The sequence below is a fragment of the Semicossyphus pulcher genome, unplaced genomic scaffold, assembly GCF_022749685.1.
Source record: "Semicossyphus pulcher isolate SPU_LCO1_2020_fin unplaced genomic scaffold, fSemPul1.0.p SCAF_13, whole genome shotgun sequence".
In the NCBI taxonomy this organism is placed as follows: Eukaryota; Metazoa; Chordata; class Actinopteri; order Labriformes; family Labridae; genus Semicossyphus; species Semicossyphus pulcher.
This window is the reverse complement of record NW_027211637.1, coordinates 16,248,023-16,274,827: the sequence shown is the minus strand read 5'-3', so window position 1 is coordinate 16,274,827 and position 26,805 is coordinate 16,248,023. Positions and strand designations below refer to the sequence as shown.

General features: G+C 45.8%; 1 protein-coding gene across 1 annotated transcript in view; it reads right to left on the bottom strand.

Annotated features, from left to right (window-relative positions):
• The window catches only part of znf385a (zinc finger protein 385A), a 56,223-nt gene extending 34,030 nt beyond the window's left edge, over positions 1-22,193 (bottom strand). The window contains exon 1 of the mRNA XM_069659956.1: positions 22,071-22,193. Coding sequence (XP_069516057.1) covers positions 22,071-22,080 — 10 coding nt within the window. The 5' untranslated portion in view covers positions 22,081-22,193. The remainder of the gene's footprint in view (positions 1-22,070) is intronic.
• Positions 22,194-26,805: the final 4,612 nt, after the last annotated feature.

Here is a 26,805-nt window from a genome sequence, read left to right as displayed (position 1 = left end):
TCTCGGTGCAACATTTTTCTGCATCAAGAGCAGGGTGTCAAACTTTCCCCTCTAATTGTAGGGCTTTCGCATTTTAACCAACCTACCAATTTGGAGAACAGCAATTTGGCTAATTTCATTGTACTGTAGGCTACGAGTAAAGTACAGACTGGAGCGTGCGTGCTGTTATGCTTTGTGGTTGGACTATGAAAAATGTTGTTGCCTGCGCAGCAACAACACGAAGGTCAGACAAAGTTAAAGCAGCTTCCAATGAGTGATCAAAGTGTCACGCATAGTTTACATTCCTGGGTGAAAGTACCGCCGAGTGTGCATTCATCATCATCTTCCCATCTTTACAGAAAACACACACACACAGCAGAAACACAATCCGGGCCCTTTGCGATCTGATCAGAGGACTTGAGTCCATTTCACATGTAAGAAATAACACTGGCTGTCAAACACAATGCTCACGCTGCACACAGATAAGGCAGGCTAAACCTCCCGTCTCTGCCAAGTGGGAGTATTGTGCATAATGACAGAGTGGATGGGGCGGTAATGACACCCTAGTGAGATAATATGACAGTGGCAGGCCCCAAAAAGCCCCCCCGAAAGATCCTACCTTGATCTCTCCTAAGTAGTTGAATCAAGGCTGGGAGGATTTAATTGCCAGTCTGTCTCTTTGGTAGACACAGAGGAGCTCACTGGGGATTCCAAGAGAGACGGAGAAAAAGGAGAGATAGGAGCTAATAAGGGAGGAGGTGTATGATGCAAAAAAATAATAGAATTGAATGAATAAGAAGACTCTCATTCCCTTGCCTGCGTCGCCTGTTGACCCTCAAATCCACACTACACAGTGATCAAACACACAGCAAGGCCGGTGCACGTGCTCGGGCCGCAGAAACAGATGCACACCCCTCTCTCTCTTTAATCCTTCGGATAAATCTCCTGCTGGCTCCGCGTCCAGCCGCAACTCAACTTTTGGAGGTTGTTGGCTTTTGTTACTAGTGGGGTGAGGGATCGTGTGCTTGTGCAACACACGCTCACACACACACACACACAGACGTGTTGACATGCACATGCATGCACGCGGATCTAGTGGGCTGATCTGTTCTCTCCAGAGTAGGTTGCGACCTTCCTGATTCATACTGTAGATATGTTGTAGCTCTGCGATCAGCTTTGCAAAGCCAAATCCCTTCACTCAGTAATTTTCCCTGTCTTTTTTTGCACTGGATCTGTATTATCTGTTCATCCAAGGGCGGTAAAGGTGGGCCGGTAAAGTAATACAGCTCTATTCCTTCCTGCATGAGCGATATCCTGTCGGGGTCTAGTTCCACCTTAAATCAATGACAGCTCTGATAATGATGACGCTCAGGGAGAGTAGCCGTATGCTGGGCTGCATGTTGCAACCTGCACCGGCCCATTCAGGACAGGATTAATGGACTTAATGAAAATATGCCTGAATTGCCCTCAGCCTCATTACATTCCAATGTGATACTTATCTCTATAGCACCTAGCGTGATGAAAGCATACCATGCAATTAAGTCTGAACTACAGCACGAAATGATTTTGCAGTGCCCGGCTAAGCTAGTGTGCAGCCTGTGCGTGTGTGTGTGTGTGTGTGTGTATGGTGACTGAGAGTGTTAGTGCTGTTTTGAGGTCAGTAATGACAGACAAATAGCTGTCAGGGCTAATGGGAGGGGACAGCCAGGGATGATGGGAACACAGAGAGAACAGGGCAATGCAATGTGGAGACAAGAAATACAGCACCGCTGCAGTGTTCACACAGAGAGAGGGTCACAATGACAGCACTAAACAAACACACAAAAATGCACACACCCCTGAGTGGTTGTAAGGGCGCTGGCTTACATACTTTAACCTTTTACACTAACCCTGACCTAGCTATGCCTAATTTAACTTTACTCAAATATAAACCGGGACTCTTATTTTGAAACTTTTGCGCAGGAAGTGACAGCTGCAGGAGGCAGGAAAGGGAATTTCGCTGTAAGGCTAAGAGGTATGAGACGCTTTCATTGACATGTATGGTTTTTACTGTGAGTCACTGTTGGATTACACTGTAACTGTGAATGTTAGCTGACAATATAAGCGACCATCGTCTGCAAAGAAGTGTCAGGAGTGTTTAAAACTCAAAAGAATGGTGCACAAAAACAAATACTCTTGAGTGTCACAGTTTGAGGTTGACTTATATGACATGTAGACATGTCATGTAAGTAAAGGTTAACTATCAACCGGGAATAAACTGTCTCATCCCGCGGCTACAGAAAAAGTAGTTCCACAGGAGACTCCATGTTCCTCCACCTTCCCTGCTGTCTGTTCTCCTTTCTTTCTCAGGTTTCTATCTTTTTATGTATTTTCCTTTTGTAATGAACGCTCCTCCCTTGGCCGAGGGCCAGTCAGGTTTGTAAGATGATCACAGAGATGTCCATTGGAGATGTGTCTGAATGTGGCTGGCTGTAGGCGATGTCGGAGCCAGTGATGGATGGACTGCTGGAATCCCATGGATGAGGAACCAGAGGGTTTCTTTGTTGTGTCTGTTGAAAGACAGTGATCCAGTGCTGCAGAGGGAGATTAGACTTATGGCAGTGGTAGAAAGGGAAGGGAAATTGTGTGTGTGTCAGTACACTGCAACAGGAACAGAGGGATGTAGAAAAAGGGGACAAGGACAAGGTGACTTTCTTATTCAGAGAAGGCAGCACACCGGAACATGTATCCTCTCTCCACCTGTCCTCTGCCTGTTTTCCTCCCTGCAGCCTGTTCAAATTCACTCCCACTTCTTCCCTTCCCCGCCACCCAGCCCCCACCCAAACCCGCGTGTCTCTCCCATCTCCTCCCATTCTTGTTCGAGGCCTGGTCACACACCCAGGTGGAACAATAGCCAGCGACTTTATTCCCATGCACCTCCCAGAAACCTGTGCCCTCAGGTATGGAATTCAATCACTCAGCCACAAACAGGTGGATCAGCCCAAATACACTTCGGAGGACGGCAACAAAAGGCGCCAGATTCTCTCTGAGATTAGACCCCTAGCTTTTAGGGAGGAGAAAAGAAGGAGGGATGATGGGTCGGCGAGAGGGGGATGTGAGGATTTTAAATATAACCGAGCTATTTGAAGAAAACAACAAGCGTTCGAGGGCTTGCCAGTCCTTTTCATTGACTTCAGCTCCCCAAGGAGGGTAGAGGGCAATATGCTATCAGCCTAATAGAGAGGGGGGAGGAGACTTTATGGGGTTGACGGCCACCGCTTTCATTCCAGCCCTGCAGTCTATTGTCTATGAATATGGAGCAGGCCAACAAACGAGCATGTCCTCTAACACGGCGCTCTCTGTTCATCCCTGGGCACACCAGCCACGGCCCAATCTCTTTAAGTGCTGGGGGGGTCTCTTCTGTAATGTCACTTGTCATTGGTGTGACCACAAATGACACTTTTGTTTAAATCAGCCTCCATCACCTCCCCCTGTAAAGAATCGCACGCAGCTAGGAGAATCGGGGCAGATGTTTTTAAAGGTTAAAAAACATCTGATATTAAAGCGCAGGGCTCCAACATTTTGTAATTGAGACTTTGTAAGTGAAAAAGTCCCTCCAGGGATGCTAATTCCCCCGGCACAGCTCATTATATGTAAGAGGGGAACCTCCTTGAAGCAGACCGGAGCTCATTTGTCAAAGAGGAGAGCCATGTTTTCCTCCTCTTGTCTTATACATGAAGCTAAGTTGAGAGCAAGCTTTTTGCTTTTACATACCGCCTCCCACACATTCAAGTTGAGCCGAGGCGTATTCAGCACATTTTCCCTGATAGCAGGTGATGCATTATTCAGCGAGCTGTGGTTGATCCTGGCTGTAATAAATCTCCGCTCTATAGACTCGTGGACATAAACCTGCACACGCTTACACACACACAGACTTGCATTCTCCGGTGTTGATGCAAGATGAATAAAAAAAAAAAGGAAGTGAGCATCTATGAATCAAACCCCCGTGGAGAGATCTTAAACAAAGCGTAGCATGGATGAAAGGAGCGCCAGGCTTTTGAAAAGCTATCCAAAGCAGCATGGTAATGAGAGTAATGAGGATATCAGACGCTGAACACGGTGCAATATGCTTGTTTAATGTGACAGCTGAGTTACATCAGAGGTTCACCCCTGTAAAGCAAAACACTGCTGAAGGGAAGAGTCAAACTTTCCTCCGTTTAAATTTAAGGATACTTTGGTCGAAGAATATTCTCACTTATAACCTGAACGAGGCTAGGAAATTTAAGTGAACACTTTCAATTGTTTAAAATAATAGGTTAAGTTACGCTACATTACTTATGTCAGCTAGTTAGCCAGCTAGCTACCTGCTGCTAGGCGACAGGTATGGCGCTTTGTGGTGCAAGGGTAAGGGCGGGAACAGTTGGTGACGCAAACAGGAAGTCCTCCATAGACCAGACTGTCCCGTTTCAGACTGGCCTTCGCGGTCTACACAGGCTACATCCTTCGTAGGCTTACATCCTTGGAATGATGCAGCCCCTACATTGAGACACAGCTCACGTGTCTCCTGACCCCGTGATTAGCTGCACCTGTGCTCATCACACAGCTGCCCCTGATTATCTCGTTAGCCAGCCGGTTCATATACTCCTTTGTTTGTCCTCCTCAGTAGGTAGATTGTCTTTGTTAACTCTAGTGTGTGCATCGCTTTCCGGAAATTTCTATGGTTTTCACAGAATTTACCCTGCTGGATTTGTGCGCTAACTCAACCTGATGCAACCTCATCTCTGCATCTGAGTCCTGTGTCTGGAACCTTATGGTGTAATGAAAGGATGGTTGAGTTGCATTGTGGGAGTCCCCATAGTTCATAGACATAAAATACTAAATGTGGAGTTCTATTTCAAACAAGACACTGCAGTGAAACATGGTTTTTATTGTTTTCTTTCTAGCAGAAAGATGAATGAAAAGATAAAACTCACCTGTCACTTGGTTGAGTATAAGGCCTCGTTTAGCAGCTGGTTAGCTTAGCTTAGCACTTAGCTCATCTAACTCTCAGACAGCGAAGAAGCCTATTTCCCCCAAAACAAGTCTTTTAACCTCGAGCAACCTGCGACCACTTAACCCTGTGATCAGCTGTTAACAGACGCAGTAAACACAGTGTTTAAGTGTGTCTCTGAGGTTAAACTAATTCCTGTTATTACATCACGTTACTTAAATTCTCATGCAGGACTGCATCATGGATTTGACCTTAAGACGACCTTGTGCTTTTATTAGTGAAGTGAAAGAGCAATAATGAACTCAGTGTGCGTGTGTGTGTTTACATGTGTGTTGGAGAGTGAGAACAGAGGGACAAAGATTGAGAAAGGCAGGTAGGACAGAGTGCTGACTTGACATCATCTCTTTTTGTTTGTCAGATGATTCAGGGAGTCTGCACCCTCACGCACCTCCTCCTCAGTATTGCCCACCCGCCCACACACCACCAGGGCCACTATCGGGGGGTGGTCATTGGTGTGTCTGAAGATCGGAAGGGAAAGGGAAGACATAAGAAATAAAGGGAGATGGACCAAGAGAGAGATTTGAACGCTGTAGCTTAGGTGCTGCTTGCCTTTGCAGCTCGGCCCTCATTGTTATTATGATTTATTTTTTAATGAGCAGCGCTGCCCTCCCCTCTGCCATACAAAGGCCTGATTGAATCTGGCGTTCCATTAGCATGTTAAAGAGGCCCGGCTTCATCTGTGAGCCGCTGACTGACAGTGGATATCATCTCTGTAATTGCTCGGTATACTGGAGCCAGCTCGAAAGAGAGGGAAAAGAAGAGAGAGAGAGAGACTGTAGAGGAAGGGAATAAGGGAGGGAAGGATTAGGATTTAAAAAAAAAGAGGGGATGCAGGGAAGAGGGGGAGATTTGAGGAGCTGGTGGTTTGAGCTGCATCTCTGTATATCTCAATTTGGTACGGTTGGGACCGCATGCAGAGAGCTGGGAATAGTGTGTTTGAATAAGGTTCTTTAAAGCTCCACTCGCAGCGTACGACACTTATCAAAGCAGGAACAGTGGCGGCGTTTTAGAGCAGGAGCCCTGCATGTACAGAGCTGTTTTACAAGGAAATGATGTCGCCCTGATTTGATGTTTGTTAATGTTCCAGACTCAGCAAAGCACACATGAGATTATCTTGTATGCACTGCTGGCATTTTTGAGCCGAGCTTGTCATGTTGCGCGAGGACACGACACTGTACCTGACACCTTTCTGTGACAGAGTGTGTTTGCTCGGCTTGTCAGCTCTGCACCACATCTCACCCCGTGTCCTCTGCTCTCTCTCCCTGCCGCTGTGTGCACAATGTTTTTGCTTTTTCTCCTCCCTCCCTCTCCTCTGGATTTCACTCTTTTCTCTCCAACTCTTTCGCAGTTACTTGCTCATCCCCTCCGCCTCCTCCTCCCCTTCCTCCGTCGCCCTCTTCCTCTGTTCTCCTTCTCCCTCGTCCCCTTTTTCCTTCTCTCTCCCTGCAGTAAATGGTAATTGAACAAACAGTGTGGTGGAGGAGAGTTGCAGAAAAGATGGTTATCCTAACTCCACATGCCGTGCATCCAAAATTAGCCTCCCTCCCCTCTCCCTTGCTTGCTTTGCTGTGACAGTGTGACATGCATGCTCTCCTGCAGCATCGTCAGCTTGTGTATTAATATTGGAGGACAGTCCAATGCTACCATGGTGAGTGTGCATGTGTGTGTGTGCGAAACAGGGATGTGCAGCACCAGCACATTTCCAATCCTAGAGAGAGCAGGTGGCGCTGAAAGATGTCAAGCACACAAAAGGACTCATGTCCCAAAAAGGGAAGTTCACGATCGGTGCTACGTGAACTTTTGCGTACAGCAGAATAAAACCTGTGGGGTTAATCCATGCTAAATGCACAAAGCACATTATGTGAAAAGTCAGCCTCCAATAAAGTGGATAGGTTTACTAATGAAATAATGAATGTCCCAGGTTAATGCTTTTTAGGTCTTACTGTCTCACAAAGCAGCTTAATCCATCAGCTGCAGGCTGCTGTCACAGATTTATCTGAATCAGATTGTCTTTCATGTAAACAAAGACAGCCTTTTTGTAATTAACAGCATTCTTGCAGCTCTTTTGTTGTTGTTGTTGTTTTGGGGTTACCTGAAGCACATAAAGGCATGCACAATGACAAAATCAAAATGTGCTTGTCCCTTGAAATGTTTGTCGGCTGAGGTTCCATAAAGAGTGCTTCAAAAAAAGAAGCTTAAAGACGTGAATAGGCCAAGTGCTCAGGTTGTAAAAATAAATAAATAAATAAATAAAGGTGCTAACAGACAAGGAAACATTTATGAAGTTGGTCAAAGCAAGAAGAAAATGTGTATTGAATGTCATTACTTAGTCACAGCCCTTTACCACCATGCAATTTGAATCATGCCAGAGATTAGAACAACTATGGTAGCAAATATACCACGTGTTTAATTTAATGTGTAATAAATTGCTGTCTTGTATGCTGTTTATAGAGTATAGCTGAGTTTTATGTGACAGTAATGGGAAATGTGGGGGGTAGAGAGTAAATGGTAAATGGTAAAATTTACACTACATGTCACACAGTCATTCACAAACCAAGTGCCAATCAGACTTAAGCCGAATTATGGCCATGCCACCGGGAGCAATTTGGGGTTGAGTGTCTTGCCCACTTCAACATGTGACTGTAGCAGTCAGGGATCGAACCCCCAACCTTCCACCGATTGAGAGACGAACAACCACTGTGCCACAGCCTAGAATGTGGGATGACATGCACCAAATGGTCACAGCCCGGGAGTCGAGCCCGTGACTGCAGCCTCTGTATATGGAGCGCCTGCTCTACCAGCTGAGCCAAACCAGCGCCCACCAAGTCCCCGCCTGGAGAGCACAGCCATTTGTTTTATGCCGTATTCTGAGGAGTGTGATATCTTGTGATGTTAATTTTATGGCAGAGTAAAAACAAACTCTGGATGACTCATCACATTCCATCACTCGCTTAGACAAGACGAATGAGAAACTCTCTAAAGAAAAATGATCTTTCTCTTAACACTTTGTCACAGCAGTTGTGAACGGCTGGTAGCAATATAAGATTTCAACCAGGTCCATTTAATACATGCAAACATCTTCAGCACAGACCCACCTCCCCACAGCACATCTCTTCTTTGCATTCATTATAACCATTATCTACTGCGATACAATCTAACAAAGCACTACACAGTATGTCCTGCTGAAAATCAAACGCACACATGCAGCATAGTCCTCCACTCTCCCCTGCAGGCACCTCTCCTCTCCTCCTCTAACACACCATGAAATCTCTAACACTCACAACACATTTACATGACATTACTGCTGAAGTGCTATAAAACTGGAGCCTGAATAGCGACTGCGGTGATGCATTGTTTAAATGTGTGTGTGTGTGTGTGTGTGATAGCAGGAGCTTCAGTACTGATTGTTAATACATCATTTAACCAACCTGTAAAACAGGGAAATAGTGTTTGTGTGTAAAAACTGAATCTATTTGACTTGTCTGATTATAATGATCTCCCGTGGTCTCCTGTGTGTTGGTCTAGGATTAGCATGGTAATCATGGCGCATGTTGACACACACTGTTAGTGAGATTGATGTGTGTGTTAGAGTGGTGCGCGGCCGCGCAGCTTTACAAACTGACTGACTGCATTAGCCACTCGCTAATAATCGGAGACTGAATGGCTTTCCCCAACGATGTTGTTCCCATGCACCATGTTTTATTCAAATGCACGCTGGGTCGGCTGGTAAAGCGTTGAGATCTATCACTGTTACTTTCCCTTACACAAACGCTCTGTCCGAATCAATGTAGCCGCGTCTGAAGAGGTAGTTTATCACCAGCAATTATCCTCCGAGTATAGTACCCTCTCTCGGACCGAGTGAACGGGACGAGTCAGAGTTTCACATTCACTGAATATTGATGCGACCCCCGAGGCCGATGCTGACATATGAAAAAGTGTGTGTATTGTGAGTGTGTCCAGAGAAAGGACACACATGATCAGCTGGTGGAGTGGTTTGTATCTGCGGTGATGAAAAAAAAAAACAGCCAGAGGAAACGAGCAGATTATTCTCATCATTTGAATTTCAGTCCCCTGTTTATGCTCAGTTGCTTTTATTTTGAAATGCGTACTTTGCTTAAATGTCATGCGCATATGAGAGCGAGCTATTATAGTTCTTGGAGGGATTCTAATTTCAGAGGCCAATCAAGCAGTGGCCTCGGAGAAGAGGAGGTGATTTAACCACTCCAAGGAGAGAGTTTTAATGTCTCTACTCTTCATAATCTCACACCTAGAGGCCGGAACAAAGAGTGTGAAATAATTACAAATGCTGCAGGTTGTATCACAAGGGCTTCTCTCATCTATGAATTCATACATGGAAATGTATAAAGAGAAAACACTTTATTTACAAATGACGACAGATTTCTAATTACTGTTCTTATGATGTGACATGAGTTATGGGTATGATCTAACTTTATACACAGGAAGTTGACAAGCCGGCATTAATGCGGTGGCGTCTCCCTACAACATCTGCGTGTTTGAATGCAAGCTGTCCTAAGAAGTGTAATATTTTCTACTTTAACCACTATAACTGATCACTACAGTAATTTTGGTTCTTTGAGAGTGATCTGTAGATGGCATTTTGTTGTTCATCTTCAGCAAGGTGACCCGGATGTCCCTCTCCTCAGCCACATTTTCCAGCTCCTCCAGGGGGGATCCTGAGGCGTTCCCAACCCAGGTGGGATAAATAATCTCCTGCCAGTTGGACATGCCTAGGAGTCCTCCAACGGGAGGCGCCCATGTCCTCATCAGATGCTCGAACCACCTCAACTGCCACCTCGAAGGAGCAGCGGCTCTACTCCAGATGTCTCAGCTCTGTAGCCTATCTCTAAGGCTGAGCCCAGACAGCCTATGGAGGAAGATCATTTTCGGCCACTTGTATCCGCGACCTCATTCTTTTGGCAAAGCTCAAGACCAGAAAACACGTGCTGAAAACGTATTTACCAATGTTACGTGTCTGTGAGGATATAATGCAGCTGTAAATTGATTGAGCTAACTAGCAAGTAGAATGACGTCTGCCGGCAGCAGCACACACTGGGTTGCCACCACATTCCTATATGTAGAAAATGTGGCTGTTTGCATTTCCGTGTTTATGGGTGTGGTGTCCCTTTTTCAAAACATCCACACACAAAGACCAAAGTGGTGTCGAAACGTTGTGAGATTTTGTGCGTATGTGGCGGCCTGCCCTCTTATTTTGGTGATTCAAAATGTGACCTCAGCTTCATACAGCTTTGGCATCAAGGTTAAAGTTTGCTCATGGCTTGGATAAAATATAAATGTGTTGTTTATTCTCAGTGTTTTTACTGTGGGTACGCATGGCACAGGAAGTGAATAAACCAAGGGTATCATGGCAGAATCTCTAAGCACCTCCACTCAGTAGTAATGATACATGATGTATGTGCCGTTTGCGTGCCTGTATGTCACCGCACACTGTGGTGGAAAGCCTTAGCAGTGCACACAGTGCTGGTGCGCTAGCTGCTGCTCCACTGCTGCTAAAAGGACACACAGATGTGACGCTACAGTTGCGACGACAACAAACCATTATGTAGCCTTTCCTGTTTCTGCCCTGCGCGCTGCACTCGTCCCACGCCCACCCCCCTGTACTCCCATCTCTCTCCCTCTCTCTCCTCTCCTCCGTCCTGCTATCAGAGTCTCAGACTGCGGCAGCGCGGGGCAGTGAGTCGGAAAATACAGTGATTGTTTCAGACGAAAATAGAGGGGCTTAGCGAGAGGGAGACGCTGAATGAGAGCAGGAAGAAGGAGAGAGGGAGTCCGAGGGTGGCAGACAGAACGGAGGAGAGGCGCAGACAGCATTAGAGGGGAAGAGCATTGCTAAGGTCACCGTGTGGCTTTGCAGGCTCAGGGGAGACTTGTAGAGAGTAACAGCTCCTCTGAGAACTCCTGATTATGTGTGGTTTTTTTTGTGAGCGAGTGGGTGAAAAGGAAGGAGAGAAAGAGAGGGAGAGAGAGAGAGAGCTGAGCTGTACTACAAAGAGTCTCACCTTGTTCTGCACCATGCACACACAGCACCCCAGCTGTCAGCCAGCCTCGCTCGCTTTCTCCATCAGGGCCGGTGGGGACATGCATCATTCATGAGCGGGGACTTATTTGGCTGCGTCATCTCCTCACATAACTGTCAATAACTTTTTCTGGCTCTGGCTTCACCTTTACGCAGACGGCAGGGTGCACTGGATGCAAAGCAAATTTTACACGGGGAAGAGATTTTCCTCTCTGAGGCAGAGAGCGAGCTGCAGGAAGCTGCGTGCAGGAGTGAGCTCTTCTCCTTCAGGAGTCATGGTGCGAACAAAATGATCGATATAGAGGAAGTTTTGACGGAAAAAATATAAGAAAAATCCTTGCTTGTCAAAATAAAAATGACCTAAAGACATAAAATGGATGCATGATGATATTTTTTCCACGTTAAAATGCATCGTAGCCGTTTCATCAAAGAGAGCGACCTCATGTTAAGTGTAATTATTGAAGAGCTGCCGTGTCCTGCCCCCAGCACCCTTTCTGCCCCGCCTGTCCTCTTCCCTGAGTGCCCGTGTCGCAGCCTGCTGTGAGGCTGCCTGCTGTGAAGGTCACCCTCCCTGCAGCGATGGATTACACAGGCGCACAGTCAGGCAGAATACGATATTGCCCTTGAGGGGGAGGTCTGAGGCCCGGGCAGGCAAGAGGCGAACCCTATGGAGCTTGGGGACCCCACCAGGACAAGTCTTTTTGATAAAGTTGCTTCCTTTAGTCATTAGAAAGGAGCAAAATCAGACATATAGAGATGTCAAAGTCATTGAATTCAATGACTCTGATTCATCTACTTCATTTCTGTATCTACACATCTGACACAGTCGTCAGTGTGCTCAGACTCAGCGTCTGTGGCTGCTCTCCACCAAAGTGTGTAAAGAGAAACCCTCAGGTATCAGCAGCATTGACGGGCCAATAACAGCCACAGATGAGTCACAAAACTCCCAGCAGGCACAAGAGGGAACTGAATCTCTTAGTCTTCACCAGGTGTTATCAAAGAGCCTTCAAAAGAGCATTCATCGCCCTGTTTTTGAGTCCTTCAAAGGGACGCCACAGCAGCGCCTTTTATCCTGCGAAAATGCTGCAATGAGGGTCAGTTTTCCTCCGAGTGGGACGGGAGCCATCGGACGGCGGCTCCCTCTGGAGTCGTGCCACCGTTTAGAGGTCGGAGGAGACAAAGAAATACGCACACACACACACACAGAGTTGGCAGAACGTGTTGTCCTTTGCTGGCTCGGCTCTCCCCACTGTGACCTTAATTTGTTGTGTCTTGAGTATGAGCGCCCAGTGGGCAGCTGATGCACCTCAAGGGGACCAACTGACAGGACGTGTGAGCGTTACGTGTTATGTGGGTTTGAGCATATGCGGGATAGAAAGAGAGAGAACGAGGAGGCGAGACAAACAAAAGAGCAGAGGAAAGACGGCGTTTGCGAGCGTGTGATTCTCAGGTGAGCTGCAGATATGTTCGCAGGTTTAAGCAGAGGAGACAAGGCGGGGAGAGGCTGCAGGCTGAGAGCGCTGGACGCAGGGCCGACAATAAAAGCAAAAGAACACAAGCTGTCTCCCTGCCGGCTAATCCTCTAATGAAGATTTGTGGCGCTGGCTGGCTGGTGATTATTGGCCTAGCACAAAGACAAAAACCATGCAGGGTGCTACTGTAAATACAATCTCTCACATTTACGCCAGCCATCACAGGCTCGAATGAGAGAATTTAAGACACGCTGCGGTTACAGTGCACGCGGGCTGTGCTCCGACATGCTGTCAAAGCCCTGATGTTACATTAATAAGCAATCCCATTACAAGCCCAAACATTAACCGACATTATTCAGATGTGAAGAATGCGATGTGAAGTCGCTCGTGTTTATCCCCGCACTGACTATGCTAATTTTATGGAAATGCTTGTTTCCATCCTTCCTCTCGCCCCCCCCCCAACCCCCACTCCCATTTGTTACATTTCATCAGGGCTCCCTTCAACCACAAAAACAGCCACTGTTTGAGTTTCACTGTTAGCTGAGGGCGGTGTGGAACATATACGCAGCAGTTCATGCATCCATGCATCAGGAGGAAGGGGATTTCTGGGAAATGTTTACAGATAAGATGGTTGTATTACGTAGCCTTCCTTTGCAATGACGCTAATCATGTAAAGATGCTTCTGCAGAGGGACTTTGGAGAGACGATCGAAGATGATAAATGGTCTAAGTCCTAGTGTGCATTTTCTGTTTTTATTTTAGGAACAGCTTAAGTCACTGAAAGATAACTCCAGAACTGAAAGAACGGGTTGGTGCAGAGGTGGAAACAACATCTTAGAGAGCGTATGTTTAGTAGAGGAAGTGACAATCAGGAGGAAGTGGTGTCTCCCTGAGACAGGGATTACATCGAAGCGGAGGACAGGTCTGAGTAGGTGTCAGTCACCCATGTGACTATGATCCTGGAGTATGACACAAAGATGTTTTCTATGTTATATTTTTCCTTCTAGATTCATTCGTTCATCAGTTTATTGTCACTGTCACACAAAATCTATGTTCCCGTACCCCTAACATGACAACAACAACAAAAACAGTGCAGGCTCCCGTCTCCACACTTCCTGCCAAGATCTGCATTGATCTCCTTAAGCCACAGACACACAAACCCTCCCACTAAATGAGTTTAATATCTGCCTGTGAAGCCGTAAACACACCGTGCGATCAACACAGTAACACACTGTAAAGGGATGACCTCACATACCACTTTACCCGTCTGTCCCTTACAGCCTTCTAATCCACACCTCTGGCACCTCACCCTCCTTAACCTCCCTTTCTCCCCCCCTCCCCCCCTCCCCCCAGGCAGGGGCAGGGAGCAGTGGTGCAGGTCCTGGCAGAGCCTCGTCTCCTCCCTCCCTCTCTCCCTCTGAGGGGCAGGGCTGCTTGTTCAGGGAAGAACTTGTGTGGAGACAGGTGTGCATACCAGACGCTTGCACTAAGCCCTGCGCCACGCGGATCCCATAACTACCTGCTAGCAAGTCTTCCCCGGCTCACATCCAACGCTGCACTAAAACCTCCTACAAGAAGGCTTCTGCTAGCTGAGGCTACAGTGTCTGTCGATGGGCAGGACGCCATGAGAGGCAAGCCTAAGCTCAAGCTAGCTACCTTTTTATCACCCGGCCTCTCTTCACTCAATCAGCTATTATACACACCATTAAAACACATTGGGACAGCTTTGGTTGGCGGGGGGAAAGGCATAAGGGGTGGAGATTTAGGCTATTTCGAGCCGTTCATGTAACATTAAGGATTAAAAGCTAGCTCAGGGCTTCTTGGAAGCCAAAGCTCGCACTATTCATTCAGTCTGCGTCCCTGGCTCACCCTCTGCTTGTAAAGAGAGAGCTCTTTGGATGGATGAGGTCACAGAGAGGAGACGTCCTTGTGGCAATAAGTAAAGTTCATGCAGATTCCCAACAGTGTTTCAGATACAGCGCTCAGGTCTCCTCCCCGCATGAGTCAGACGATACACGAGACTCCAGCTCGATGCATCCTGCTGAAGGAAGCATCGGTTTTCCCCCTAAAGGCGACTTTTAACTCAAAAATTGTCACTGCACCCTCGATCCAGTCTGTGGCTCATCTTGCAGTTCGCTCATTTCCTCCCTGCCTTTATCCATTCACTGCTCCCTTAAGTCGCTCTCCTCCTACACCATTCGCTCCCCCATTCTTCGGTTGCCTCATCAACTTCCTCCTCCTCCTCCTCCTCCTCCTCCTCCCCGTTAGCTTCCTCCTCTCCAGCCATGCTCCTATGAATTGACCTTGCTGCATCTCAAGGAGAATTGATTTCTCTTTTGGTCTTTGTGTGAAACCCTATCTCAACAGCACTCAGAGGAATTTCCTCTTCCCTCCCTTCGAGCTGGATGAAGCTAATTCTCTTTCATGAGGACACTTTTCACTCCATTTTATCTGTCTCCTTCTCCCCCCCCCCCCCCCCCCCCCTCCCTCCTCCTCCCTTAAACCGCTTCTCTTGTGAGCTCACAGAAATAGAGCAGGCATGATTAATGCAATATCCATCGCCGCCAAACGTTAGCTTTGCTCAAACCTTTTTATACTTGGCTGCTGTTTGGGAAATTATTATTCATGCACCTTCTGACGCTGCGACTGAGGTAGAACAGACGTCGATCAATAAAACAGTTTGACTTTTTACATTTGATGAGCGAGACTGAGAGAACACACAGGGCTGGATTATACTTTGAGTGAACATTGATCTCGTGTTTAAATAAACCTGAAAGGTTGTATAACATGCAGCTATTTCAAGCCCTGCAGCAGGAGATTACTGCATTAAATAAAAATCTGTTATATGCAACTGTAAAAAAATTCAAAGTAGCCACTTAAGGGTGCTGAAGAAAGGTGATATATCTTTGTAATATCTTTACAGTGAACCTGCGCCGGTGCAATACTAAACTGGATTAGGTCAGTGTGCTTCGTCGGTCTTTGGATATTTGAGTCAGTGTTTCAGTATAATCACTGTGTTCCTGTTACAGTCACAGAAACAATAAAATGAGTAACAATGCAAGTAATTAATTTTTGATCTGCAGACTTTCATCCATGCAAATGTTTTACAGCTAATCCAACACCTGCGCTGCATCATGCAAGTACACATGGGAAATATAGTTAAAACTCATTTGTAGTTCCAAAGATCCAAACACACAGGAAACCACAAAGAATGAAAAGTAAGGCACAATCTGTGACTGACAGTGGACTGTACTTATACAGCGCTTTTCTATTCTTCTGACCACTCTAAGTGCTTTAACGCTACATGTCACATTCACAGTTTCACACTCACATTCACACACAGCAAAGGCTGCTATGCAAATCTCCAATCAGGAACTATTTATGTTCATACACGGAGCAATTTAGGGTTCAGTGTCTTGCTCAAGGACACTTCGACATGCAGTCAGGGATCGAACCGCCAACCTTCAGATTGGGAGACGACCCACTCTACCACTGAGCCACAGCCCCCCCGAAATGACATCAATTGTAATTAAATTGTATAATTTTCTCAACTGATATTGTTGCTTCCATCTGGAGTGAACTTTATGAAGCATTCCCAACGCACGTTCAAACTGTTATATCACACTTTTACAGGAGTGTTTGGCCTAAAGTGGCAGGCACCAAACCACACACGAGGATCGGGTCGGGGTGGGGCGTTACTCGTGTTTTAGTGCTGTACTTTTTTTCTTTTCAAGATTTTTTTTTCTTTTGCCTTTATTGATAAGCATTAAAGATAGATAGGAAATGTGGGGAGGTGAGGGTTGGGATGACATGCACCAAAAGGCCGAGGTTGGAGTCGAACCAGCAGCTGATACATTGGGGACTTTACCTCTGTGTATGGGGCACCTGCTCTACCGACTGAGCTGAACCAGCATGTAGGGATGCACGATATTGGATTTCTTGGCAATATTTTCCAACCCTTTTTGCTGATTTCGATACCGATATATTAGGCACATGTTTTTTTCCCACCTAATTGCAGCAAACAGCAAGTCTCCCCTGTAGTGGAATTGATATCATCACTCTCTTCACGCTTTACAGAAGAGGCGTTGTACAAAAGGTCACGTGTCTGATTACTCACGTTTCTGAGCACACCTGAATGCAGCATCCCAGTGAGGGAGACATGCCCGGACTTGTGTACTGCACCTACTACGGAGACATCAGTGATCGCCGGCGGACTCTTTTTTCTCGTGTGTGCATCCATGAATTTGTAAGTTAGTTTTGCACTTATGTTTGTGTTACTCTTTGTTAGCTTTGGCCACAAGTGTATTTTCGGTGTGTTTGATGTTGTTAAGTCTGGTAAAATGACGAGAATGTTCGCTAACCGTTAGCTAGTTAAGAGTAAGAGTAAAGCTTTTTTAGGGAATCATCGAGCATTAAGGTATAATTAAAGCGCTGTTTTATTGGCGGAAAATATTGGCAGAAAAATGACATGTCTGCTGATACCGATAAGTAATTTTCAAGCTATTATCTGCAGGTACCGATAACGTGCCGATAATATTGTGCATCACTTATTTTTATATATTCTTACATTTTTGTTTGTTTGATTGCTTCTTAACTGTAAGTAAATCTTAATATAAAAACAGTGATATGCTTATATTTTCACCAATATACTATTCTAATAAACTGAAAACTTTAAATAGGGTATACGTTTGGCAAAAACATCAGGGACGGAGAAGATGTTCAACATGACAAAGGCAGCATTTCCTCTTTGAAAACACCAGAGAGCCGCAGTGTGAGGAATCATCTGTTCCCTCTTTCCACTCTGTGATCAGAGTGACTGTTGAAGCATACAGAACATTTTCCAGGCTTCGACTCCCAGGTGTCTTGTAGCCCCAGGATTCCCAGTAAGTAGTCAGCCGGGCTGCCTTGGTGAATGCACTAATGTGACACCATAATCACGCACAGGTGCATTTTTGTGCTTCACGGAGCAACAGCAGCAGGCTGCGGGGTGATGGCAGGTGCCGGCGCTGGTGTGTGACGCTTTAAACTTTACATTTAATCCAAAGTGAAGTTGCGGAAAACTGCATCATGTTTACTTTTAGTGTGTTCTGAGTAAGAAAACCCCTCATCACTGTAATTCACAGGATGAAATCAGGCGTGCTCGTGTGCCTTTGTTGCCTTCTCTTGTAGTGAATGCTCTCTGACAGAGGGCACTGCAGTGAGGCCAATGAGACACCTCCACCTCCCTCTGCTCCCTCTGCAGTGCTACACACACACTCCTGGGCCACACACACACACAGATGCACTCACAGACACAATAGGTTGCCTTCCCACCAGTCCAATAACAGGCCTATTCATTAGAGTCTCTTACAGACAGTATTGACAACCTGCTGACACACAGTCACTCCGGCATAAACAAATGGAGCTATAGAGAAGAGGAAGCGAGGGAAGGAGGAAGAGACCTGTTATAGTGGCTTTTTGACTGAGGAGTATCTCCCCGCAGACCAGGAGTGAGCAAGACTGAGAGGAAGAGGAGGAGAGAGTGATGCTACTACATTGGAGACAACTTCAACTGATAATCACTTTAATGTTTCATCCTTGGTCACTCCTTTGATACACTGCCGATTCTAATTAGGATTATGGGGAAAAGTCCTGTCAATGTGGAGGAAGCTACTCAAATGTGGAGTTAACAATGTCATCACAAAGCACTATGTCACAGCCAAAAGACAGATGGAAACAGGATATTCTGCAAAGCATCATGGGGAATTTTAAAGCCAGTAGCCTATTTTCTTCTTTAGTGTTTTTTTTTAAAGCTACTGTGAGGAACTTTTTTGGAGGCCCTTTTCTCTTGTCCTGTCCATGCATGTGTTGTATTCTCTAAAGAAAAAAATCCTACCTCCTTATGACTGTCTAACGTACCACTCGCTGTGAAACTTTGCAGGCGAACATGTAAACAAAGGCTCTTTCACCAGCATGACTTACATCACTACCTCCGGTTACAAGTATTAAAAATAACTGTATAGAAATAATCAAGCTTGTTCCTTGCGTTTATAGGTCACAAAGACTCATCTTTATTCATTTCATTCTGTTTCATAACCAGTTTTTAAAAATCCTCACAGTACCTTTAAAGAGGGGGTATTATGCTGTTTCACATTTTAACACATATATATAATGTTATAATGTTGGATGTCCAAACCAAAAATGGGTGAAGTTTCAAATCTGTAGGTTAAAGTACGTTGGAGTAATCCCCAGATTCTTCTTTGTGATGTCACAAAGTGCAGCCTCAGCAGGTGCTGGAGAGCTGGCCAATCAGAAGAAAGCGGGCTTCTTAAAGGGACAGAGCTGACTGAGTTGTTTCAGGCAGAGGCTGTATGAGGGCCTGCACAGAGCACCAGGGTGAGAAAAAAATAGTTTTTTTAACTGTAAATTATGCTAAGCTACTCCACAGGTATGCAGCTTTAAATTAGCATAATAACAATTTAGCCGAGAGTTTGCAATTTGATTTATCAAGATTTAATCTCACTTGCTAATGACTTATGAAAGTTTTAATCTCAGTATAGCCAAAGCATAAAAAAGTAGCCATGCAAAGTTTGTTCAGCATGTTTCAAGTTTAAGCCGCACCAAAGCGTCCCCAGTCATATCTTGGGTATGCAAAGAAGCCTAAGGGGAAAAACGCTGCGCCATGCATACCAAATATCAGGCTCATTAAGGAGTTATAATTACTGTGTCACTTTGACATAAACAAAGAGAGCAGAGCAGTCATGGAGAAAATAGAGAATAAAAAAAACTGCTGATCAGCTCAAAGACACAGCGACCAGAGTCTCTTTGAGTTGACCTCGAGCACCAGGTGAGTGTGAGCGGAGGGGGAGAGCTGGGTGAATGGAATGAGCAATAGCTATGCAGACAGGTCAACATAGAAACAGACTTTATGAAGACAGATGAGGCCAGTGTGGGCGCACAAACACAAAGACAAAGAGACAGATAGACCGCATGGCCCTGAGCTCGGGAGGTCAGCTCTGACTCAAACAGACAGGACAGATGAGACGTAACATCCAAACAGGAAGTGATCTGACGGAGGAAAACTGAAGATGAAGCTTTCAAAGTAGAATGTCGCAGGAAAGCTTGTCTGATAGCCATCATGCAGCATTTCGTGTGACATTGAGCGGACTTTATAGGCGTCTCTTATCTCAGAGCTGATTCCATACCATTATCTCCCTGCGGGCGTCATCGCGCCGTAAGCGAAGGAGATTCTTTAAGACAACATGGCGGCTGATAGCAATGACGCCACAGTCAATCGAGAAGCTCTACGTCAACAGCGTCCCCGTGATCATGTTCTCCATTAGCTTGCCATTGTTCCCTCGCTGCCTCGCTCTGTTCTCAGCCAAGATAACACACACACGTTAAAAAACACAAACACACACAGCATCAGCAGCAGCAGCACCATGCATACCCCTAACTTGGTGCAGAGCCCATGACAGGCAGGGAGCTAAGCTGGCTGCCTGCAGCTTTGTATACAGCACAAGCACACATCCATTGCCATTATCAGTATCAGGACTGTCATCGCTATCACGGCGGCCAAAGACCTCTGCCAGGGCCCCGGACTGCCTGCGACGATAGTTATCGTGGACTTGTGAACACAGCGTCGAGGACAAAGCATAACTGGGAAAGGTTGTTTGCTCAAGGTCACACAAAGGATAGGAGAAGACTACAGTAGACATACACACACAGCTGGGGATGCATGTTTACACACCGTACTGACACAGATCACATTATGCATAGATTTCTTTAACAAATAAAAAAAAGACATATGTTTGTCGGAGATATTATGATATTTATATCAGGGAGCTGAATCAGGAATCTTGCTGGTTGTCGTCCACATCAGCCAGCATCAGAATCGCAAAGGTCATTACAATGACATTACCCTTTTCAGAGGAGGAACGCCAGAAATGTCAAATCGCTCAGCGGACACATCATCGCGCAAATGGAGCAGAAGGTTAGGCGCGGCAGAATCTCAGAAATGATGGAAGATACCTATCTGAGTGATTACATGTGATGAAACATGCAGATTTGGTGTCTTTGAGCTGCGATGTACAACGCAGCTTTGTTCTGCTGTAAAACTGCCATGCATGCTGGGATACAGACAGCATTCAGCGTGTCTGCAGAGGCAGAATTCATGGTGCTGCATACCACAAGTTGCATTCCATGTTTTATTACCCCGACCACAACTGTACAGCCAAACACTTAAAATAAACTCAATATAATAACTACCCGTAGCTAAATCCATCGCTCTGTTAGGCCTGTATGACTTCTGTTTTCTTGCAGCGAGGCAGCTGCAGTTGAGGTTAAAGCTGCTAGCCAAATATCATTTACAGGAGGGAGCTGCTACCACCTGCAACCAGATCAAGACAGTGCTTGTCTAACTGTTAAATGAGGCACGAGTCAGGTAAATGCTCGCCCTTGTCCAGTGGGAGAAATGTGGCCCGAGCAAAAACAGACACAGAAAAGCAGAATCATGTAAAACAAACTTGTAAGAAAGTTCCCCTTATAACATTTATTCTCATAGACATGAACTTCACCGACTTGCTCCGAGCCTGAAGCTCGCGGGAATGCACACTCTTCAGTGTATACACTTCAAACCCCGCACACCTCAGACTACATGACTCCCTATAATCATTAGAGATGTCTGCCTGAAAAACATGCCTGCCGGGAGAGCAGAGGAGCAGAGCTGCGCCTGAATCAGCCCAGGCATGCGTTAAAACAAAGTGGCCTCTCCGGCAGAGAACATAGCAACACACACACACACACACACACACACACACACACACACACATACACAAACTTAAAACAAATGCACGCACGATGACTTCACACCAAGCTGACACGCACACACACGCACACACAAGTTCTTCCTGTGTCAGTGGACTTACAGTAGCAAGCAGCCGTCCTCTGTGTGAATGTAGATGTAGAGCACAGAGACCACACAGAAGCCCCTCTCTCAGACATTGGCCACTATGAGAGCAGAATACTAAAGAAGAAAACGCTGGCTGACTCAGAACAGAGAAAGCCTGTATAATAACTAAAAGCTACACCGTGCTGCAAAGTCAATCTTATGTGGTTTTATTCAAAAAATGCTGCTTGTGTGAGAACACTTATACGGGCTGGTAAGGTAGAAATAAGGCGGTAAAGTAACTAATTCTACGACTAAAAGCATAAATAATTAGACTAAATATTTACCAACCATCTTTGTCACTTTCACCTCTTCCTGCATGGTGGAGCTTGGGTCACGTGACCAAACAGCCCCTAATGATACATCCCAGCTCCAAACACTTTGACCTTCCCTGTCATCACTCACACCTGCCACTATTAACATAATTACAAGCACTAAGCATGATTTAAAGGTCCATCCCGTCCCTTAGCGCGGACAGATGTCTGCGTGGAATGGACACCAAGCAGATCACACTTTTAATAAAGCTGGTGGCCAAGTTTAAGTAGGGATTACTGCTCCAACAACATGACTGACCTCTCCGAAACCCCACGCATCAAAAAAAACAACTCACCCAAAATCATGCTGAGGGGTTGCCTTTGGTGTCCCTGGGTTGCTGCCCCCGTCTCTCCTGCTTTCGCCTAAGGGACAATGGCTCCAAAATGTCTTTTTCAGAGTTCCTCTCCACTCTCCAGAAAGAGGCAACTCAGAGAGGCAGCGCTGGATGTGAGGAGAGACTGCTGCTGCTGCTGCTGCACATGCCGTCCCTTACGCCTGCCCTCTCCAGGTGAAAAGCTGAGTGTGTGTGTGAGAGAGAGAGAGACAGAGCGTGTGTATGTGTGTGGAGGAGGAGGTGGGGGTCCAGCGTTTCTGCAGTTGTGGCTCAGGTAAGCTTGAGGACAGTATGGAGGGGGGTTTGTACCACAGAGGAGAGAGAGAGAAGAGGGGAGTCAGAGAGAGAGAGAGAGAGAGAGAGAGGAGGGGGAGCCTAAAGTGTGACAGCCAATCACAGGGGGAGGCTACACGGCTAAGATCTTCTCCTCCACAGCAGCCAGCAGGAATTGCAGAGGTCTCCAGCAAACAGCTGACGAGCAGTTTCTTCTCAACTGTGTGACATCAAAGGCAGCTTCAGAGGTCTTCAGTGTAAAGTCTGTACCTGCTCTGCTCCCTCTGTAAAACACACACACACTCCCTCCCTCTCTCGCTCGTCCTCTCTCTCTCTGCTTCTTGTTTTTGGGGTTGGGTATAACCTAAAGGCACCTTACATGCCTCTGCTCTGATTGGTGGCAGCCTCAGCCAATGGGAACGGCGGCAGACGCCTGTCATCATGCAGAGTGGAAGTCATGAAGGAGAGACAGAGCTTGACTGAAAATGCCGTCTCCCCCCCCCCAAACTACTGTTTCTCCCTTTCATTTCCCATATTCTTCTCCCCCGTCTCCCCTGAAGCGAAGGCTTGATTGTCAGATCTGTTTATTACCGTCCTCACCCCGCCTACCCTTTCTGTCTCTGTCCTTTGGCTCCCTGTGTATGTGGACTTGTTAAAGGATTAACCTTTTATCTGTTTGGCTCTGTCCTCCTCCCGTTTTTAACCCCCTCTATCTCTTAACCTGCCAAGGCAAGGTTACGCATTTTTATCAACTCTGTGTTTGGAATTTCGACTGGGAGTTAGGGGGCGTAGGGTTGGCAAGCAAAAAAGGAGAGATGAAATAGAAAGCGACAGAGCGGAGGAAGCAGGAGAAGGAGGGGCAGAGATTAAACCAAATAGAAACTGACAGAGGGATGAAGAGATGTGGAGTGACAAGAAGAGACGACCGGGAGGATGGAATACAGAGACAGACACAGACACAGTCGGACACAGGAGAAGGGCTGCGGAGAATTAGAGCTGTGCACCACAGCAATGCAGTCACTAATTGAAGAGGAGCTTCACAGCCCGCTTCTTACGGTCTACTTCCTTTCCACCAAGAAGCCACTCAAACAAGCGCCTGGTGCCACGTCCGAGTACCACCCTCGCTCTTTCTCTCTTTCTTCCCGGATAGCTAGAGAGAGACTTTTGAAAATCACACAGCCACAGTGTTATTGAGAAGCTCAGTGCTTAAGAGACGGCTTAACAAAGCTGTCAAAAAATTAATCCCCTTGGGCGGGCATGCTTGCAAACACACAGATACAAACACGTGAGCCTGGGGCTACAGGAAACGCTGCCTGATGTTCATAGTGCCTCGTCTTGTCCTCCTTCTCTTTCTGTCTCTTTTTCTTTTCTATCTCCACCCCCCCCTCCCCCCCACCCCACCCTTCTCACGCTCTCAGGCTAAGGCTGTGAGTCACAGGGTGTTGGAGTGAATACTAAGGAGGGTGGCTGACACCTCCAATACCTCTTTGCACAGCAGCTCCACCGCACACATTTAAGCTGTTGTATGTAAACAGTGGCAGAATGAGGGGCCACAAACGCCCACACAAACAGATTGTAAGTTTGGGTAAAATCCACCGGCTGAAGGCTGCTGGTGTTACGAAACATATGGTAGCTTTCGCAAAGGTGCACAAGAATCCCACTCTGCAACTGCCTCCAAGATCTAACACCTGCAGCAGCAGTAAAACTAAGCATTGAAACACAGAAAATAGTGCCCCGTAAGATGTGGCACTAAAGCTTTATAGTGCAAAAGGACAAACAGGCATCTTAGAGAAGGACTTCCAGCCTGTGGGTGCCTGGATCACACACACAAACACACATTGTGTCTGCAGGAACACAGTGTGTCTGCAGGAAATGGCCCGAGCACTGAGAATATTAGCTTTTGAAAATGGGACACCAGCAGCTGGAACAATAGTTATCATCAATACTTCTCTGCCTTCCGTGAGCATCTGTGTGTGTGTGTGTGTGTGTGTGTGTGTGTGTGTGTGTGTGTGTGTGTGTGTGTGTGTGTGTGTGTGTGTTTGTGTGTCAGCAAAAAGAGCTGAGATAGGGTTTCCTCATTAGTTGTGTTGGTATCAATAATTCAGAGCCGGCCCTTGTTGGCGTTCAATGGGCCGAGTGCTAATGTGCTGTCGGGCCAACGGGGGCCCAGGGCCCAGCGCCACATTAATGGATGTCATGATGAGAGGGTGAAATCGGAGCACGGAGATCCTGTATCATCCAAAGGTAAGAAAAGGGAGGGAGGACGGGACAGGGCAGAGGAGAGGAAGAGACGGGGATATGAGGACCACTGAGCAGGAGGACAGATGGCAGTAAGGGACAGGTAAGTGAGCAGAAGGGGGAGGAGGATTAAGGGAGAGGAAATTGGGCTATTAGGTCCACTAGGTTGCCCTTGGCTACAGATCAATCATAGTGAAGATGATGTGTTGACCTCTGACGCCTTTAGACGGGCGGTCATCATGAGACATGTGTTAAGTGGCCACAAGGGGAACATTTTAAATGAATAATGAAGTAGAATTATTTAATTGGCCATCCTCTTGAGTTGTTAGAGGTACTCATCGCACTCTAATGGGAGGAATTTAATACATTTTAGTGCTTTATTTTACAGGCCTGTACCTTCCCATGCATTTCTATGGAAAATATCTATGAACCGCTTCTTTTGGTGCTAGTAAAGTAATTATAAGTAAATAAGGATTTGTTTGAAAATACTTCCCCATTCAAACCCTTTATTTGTTATTATTCTAGCCTGTTAAACTGATGGGGGCTATTTTTACATTTTTTTTCATCTGACTTCTATTGTGTGGATAAAAAATGTATTTTTTCAAATTTATTTAAATTAGTAAGTGTACCCAATGAGCTATGTTTCTATTTCCCCACTGAAAAACTTTCAGAAATCAGGATCTATCCAGATACCATGGAACAATTTTCTTTAAGCTATATGGGGATATTTCATTATAAGGAATAGGATGCTCTTCTAATCAGTGAAAACAGATCCACCTTAGGTTTCTCTGGTTACCCTTGCTAATACGCAGCTTTTTCTTTGCATCAACAGACACTTGATGCTGAATAATCTAATAAATAAAAGGAATGATTCTAGTTTGCTGTGGAAAATAGGCAAAGTGAGTCATAGTAGAAAGAGAGAGAGTTGAAATAGCTCTAGCGAGGGTGTGTGTGTCTATAAGAATGTCTGTGTGTTGTGTTAACATCTAAATGGTGATAAATATACGTCGGCCCCGAGGTGAAAAACAAAACACTGGAGAAACCACAATAACAAAATTCATGCCAAAATTGTCAGTGGGTAAAATTAAAAGCACTTTTCTTGTTGATGTAATTTTTGTAATGTTGTTGTGTCGTGTTTTAGTTTTGTGGTATGTTTAAAATAGTTGTTTTTGCACTTCAGGGGCCACCGTACCACACTATTGTGAGGTTAAGGGAGATCAGTTGATTCAGCCACAATAAACTAACATCTCAGTGTGACTGATAATATCTATAAGCAACCTTTTCACCCACACCCACACACACACTTACTTGTTTTTGTTGCTTAAGAGAACGTTGTACTGACTCATACCCATATGCCCAAAGACCGTATGCCCAACCTGTACCCTAACTTTAAACTGAGTCTAAGTTTATTGTTGAGTAGATTTTTACAGGCAAGGAATTTGTATTGGTATATTAGTGCATACATGCAACAATAAATATGGTACATAGAAAATAAAAAGACAAATATATACCGCATGTCAACAAACATAAATATAACCTTAATAAGCATAAAACGTACCCGCAATAAATAGTTAACCTTGTGGGGACCTGTTATGTTTGAAGGTGTGGTCCCACAATGTCATTAATAAAAGTACACACACACACACACACACACACACACACACACACACGCACACACACACAACAAAAACAGAGTAAAAGAGAGGACTCAATATCCAAGACACTATTGCTGAGCCCAGATGGGGATAAGTGGTTAACCTATGCTGCCCTCTACTGGTGAGAGCGTGTCACCGCAGGCTTAATTCCCTGTAAACAGAGCCTGGGAATCTGTCACAGTATTCCTGCGTTAGTGACCCTGGTACTAGACAGCAGTGTGGAAAAGTTCCACAATGAAACCGATCCCATGTAAACTGAGAGGCTCACATGTTCCCAGAGTCATGTCAACACACGCAGAGGTAAATAAGGGGAACAAACAGACATGAGGCACAGCTGGGACAGAATTCATGGCATGTAAAACTGAATCCGAAGTATTTCACTCAAGCAGAGAACTACCTTTAAAACACACTACACAAAGCAGCTGAGGTAAGTGTCCTTAGAGGATCTGTTTTTATCTGCAGAATGGTGAATCAGGCAAAGGTCAGAAGGTCAAATGTAACAGATACATCAAACTCCTCCATTCATACAA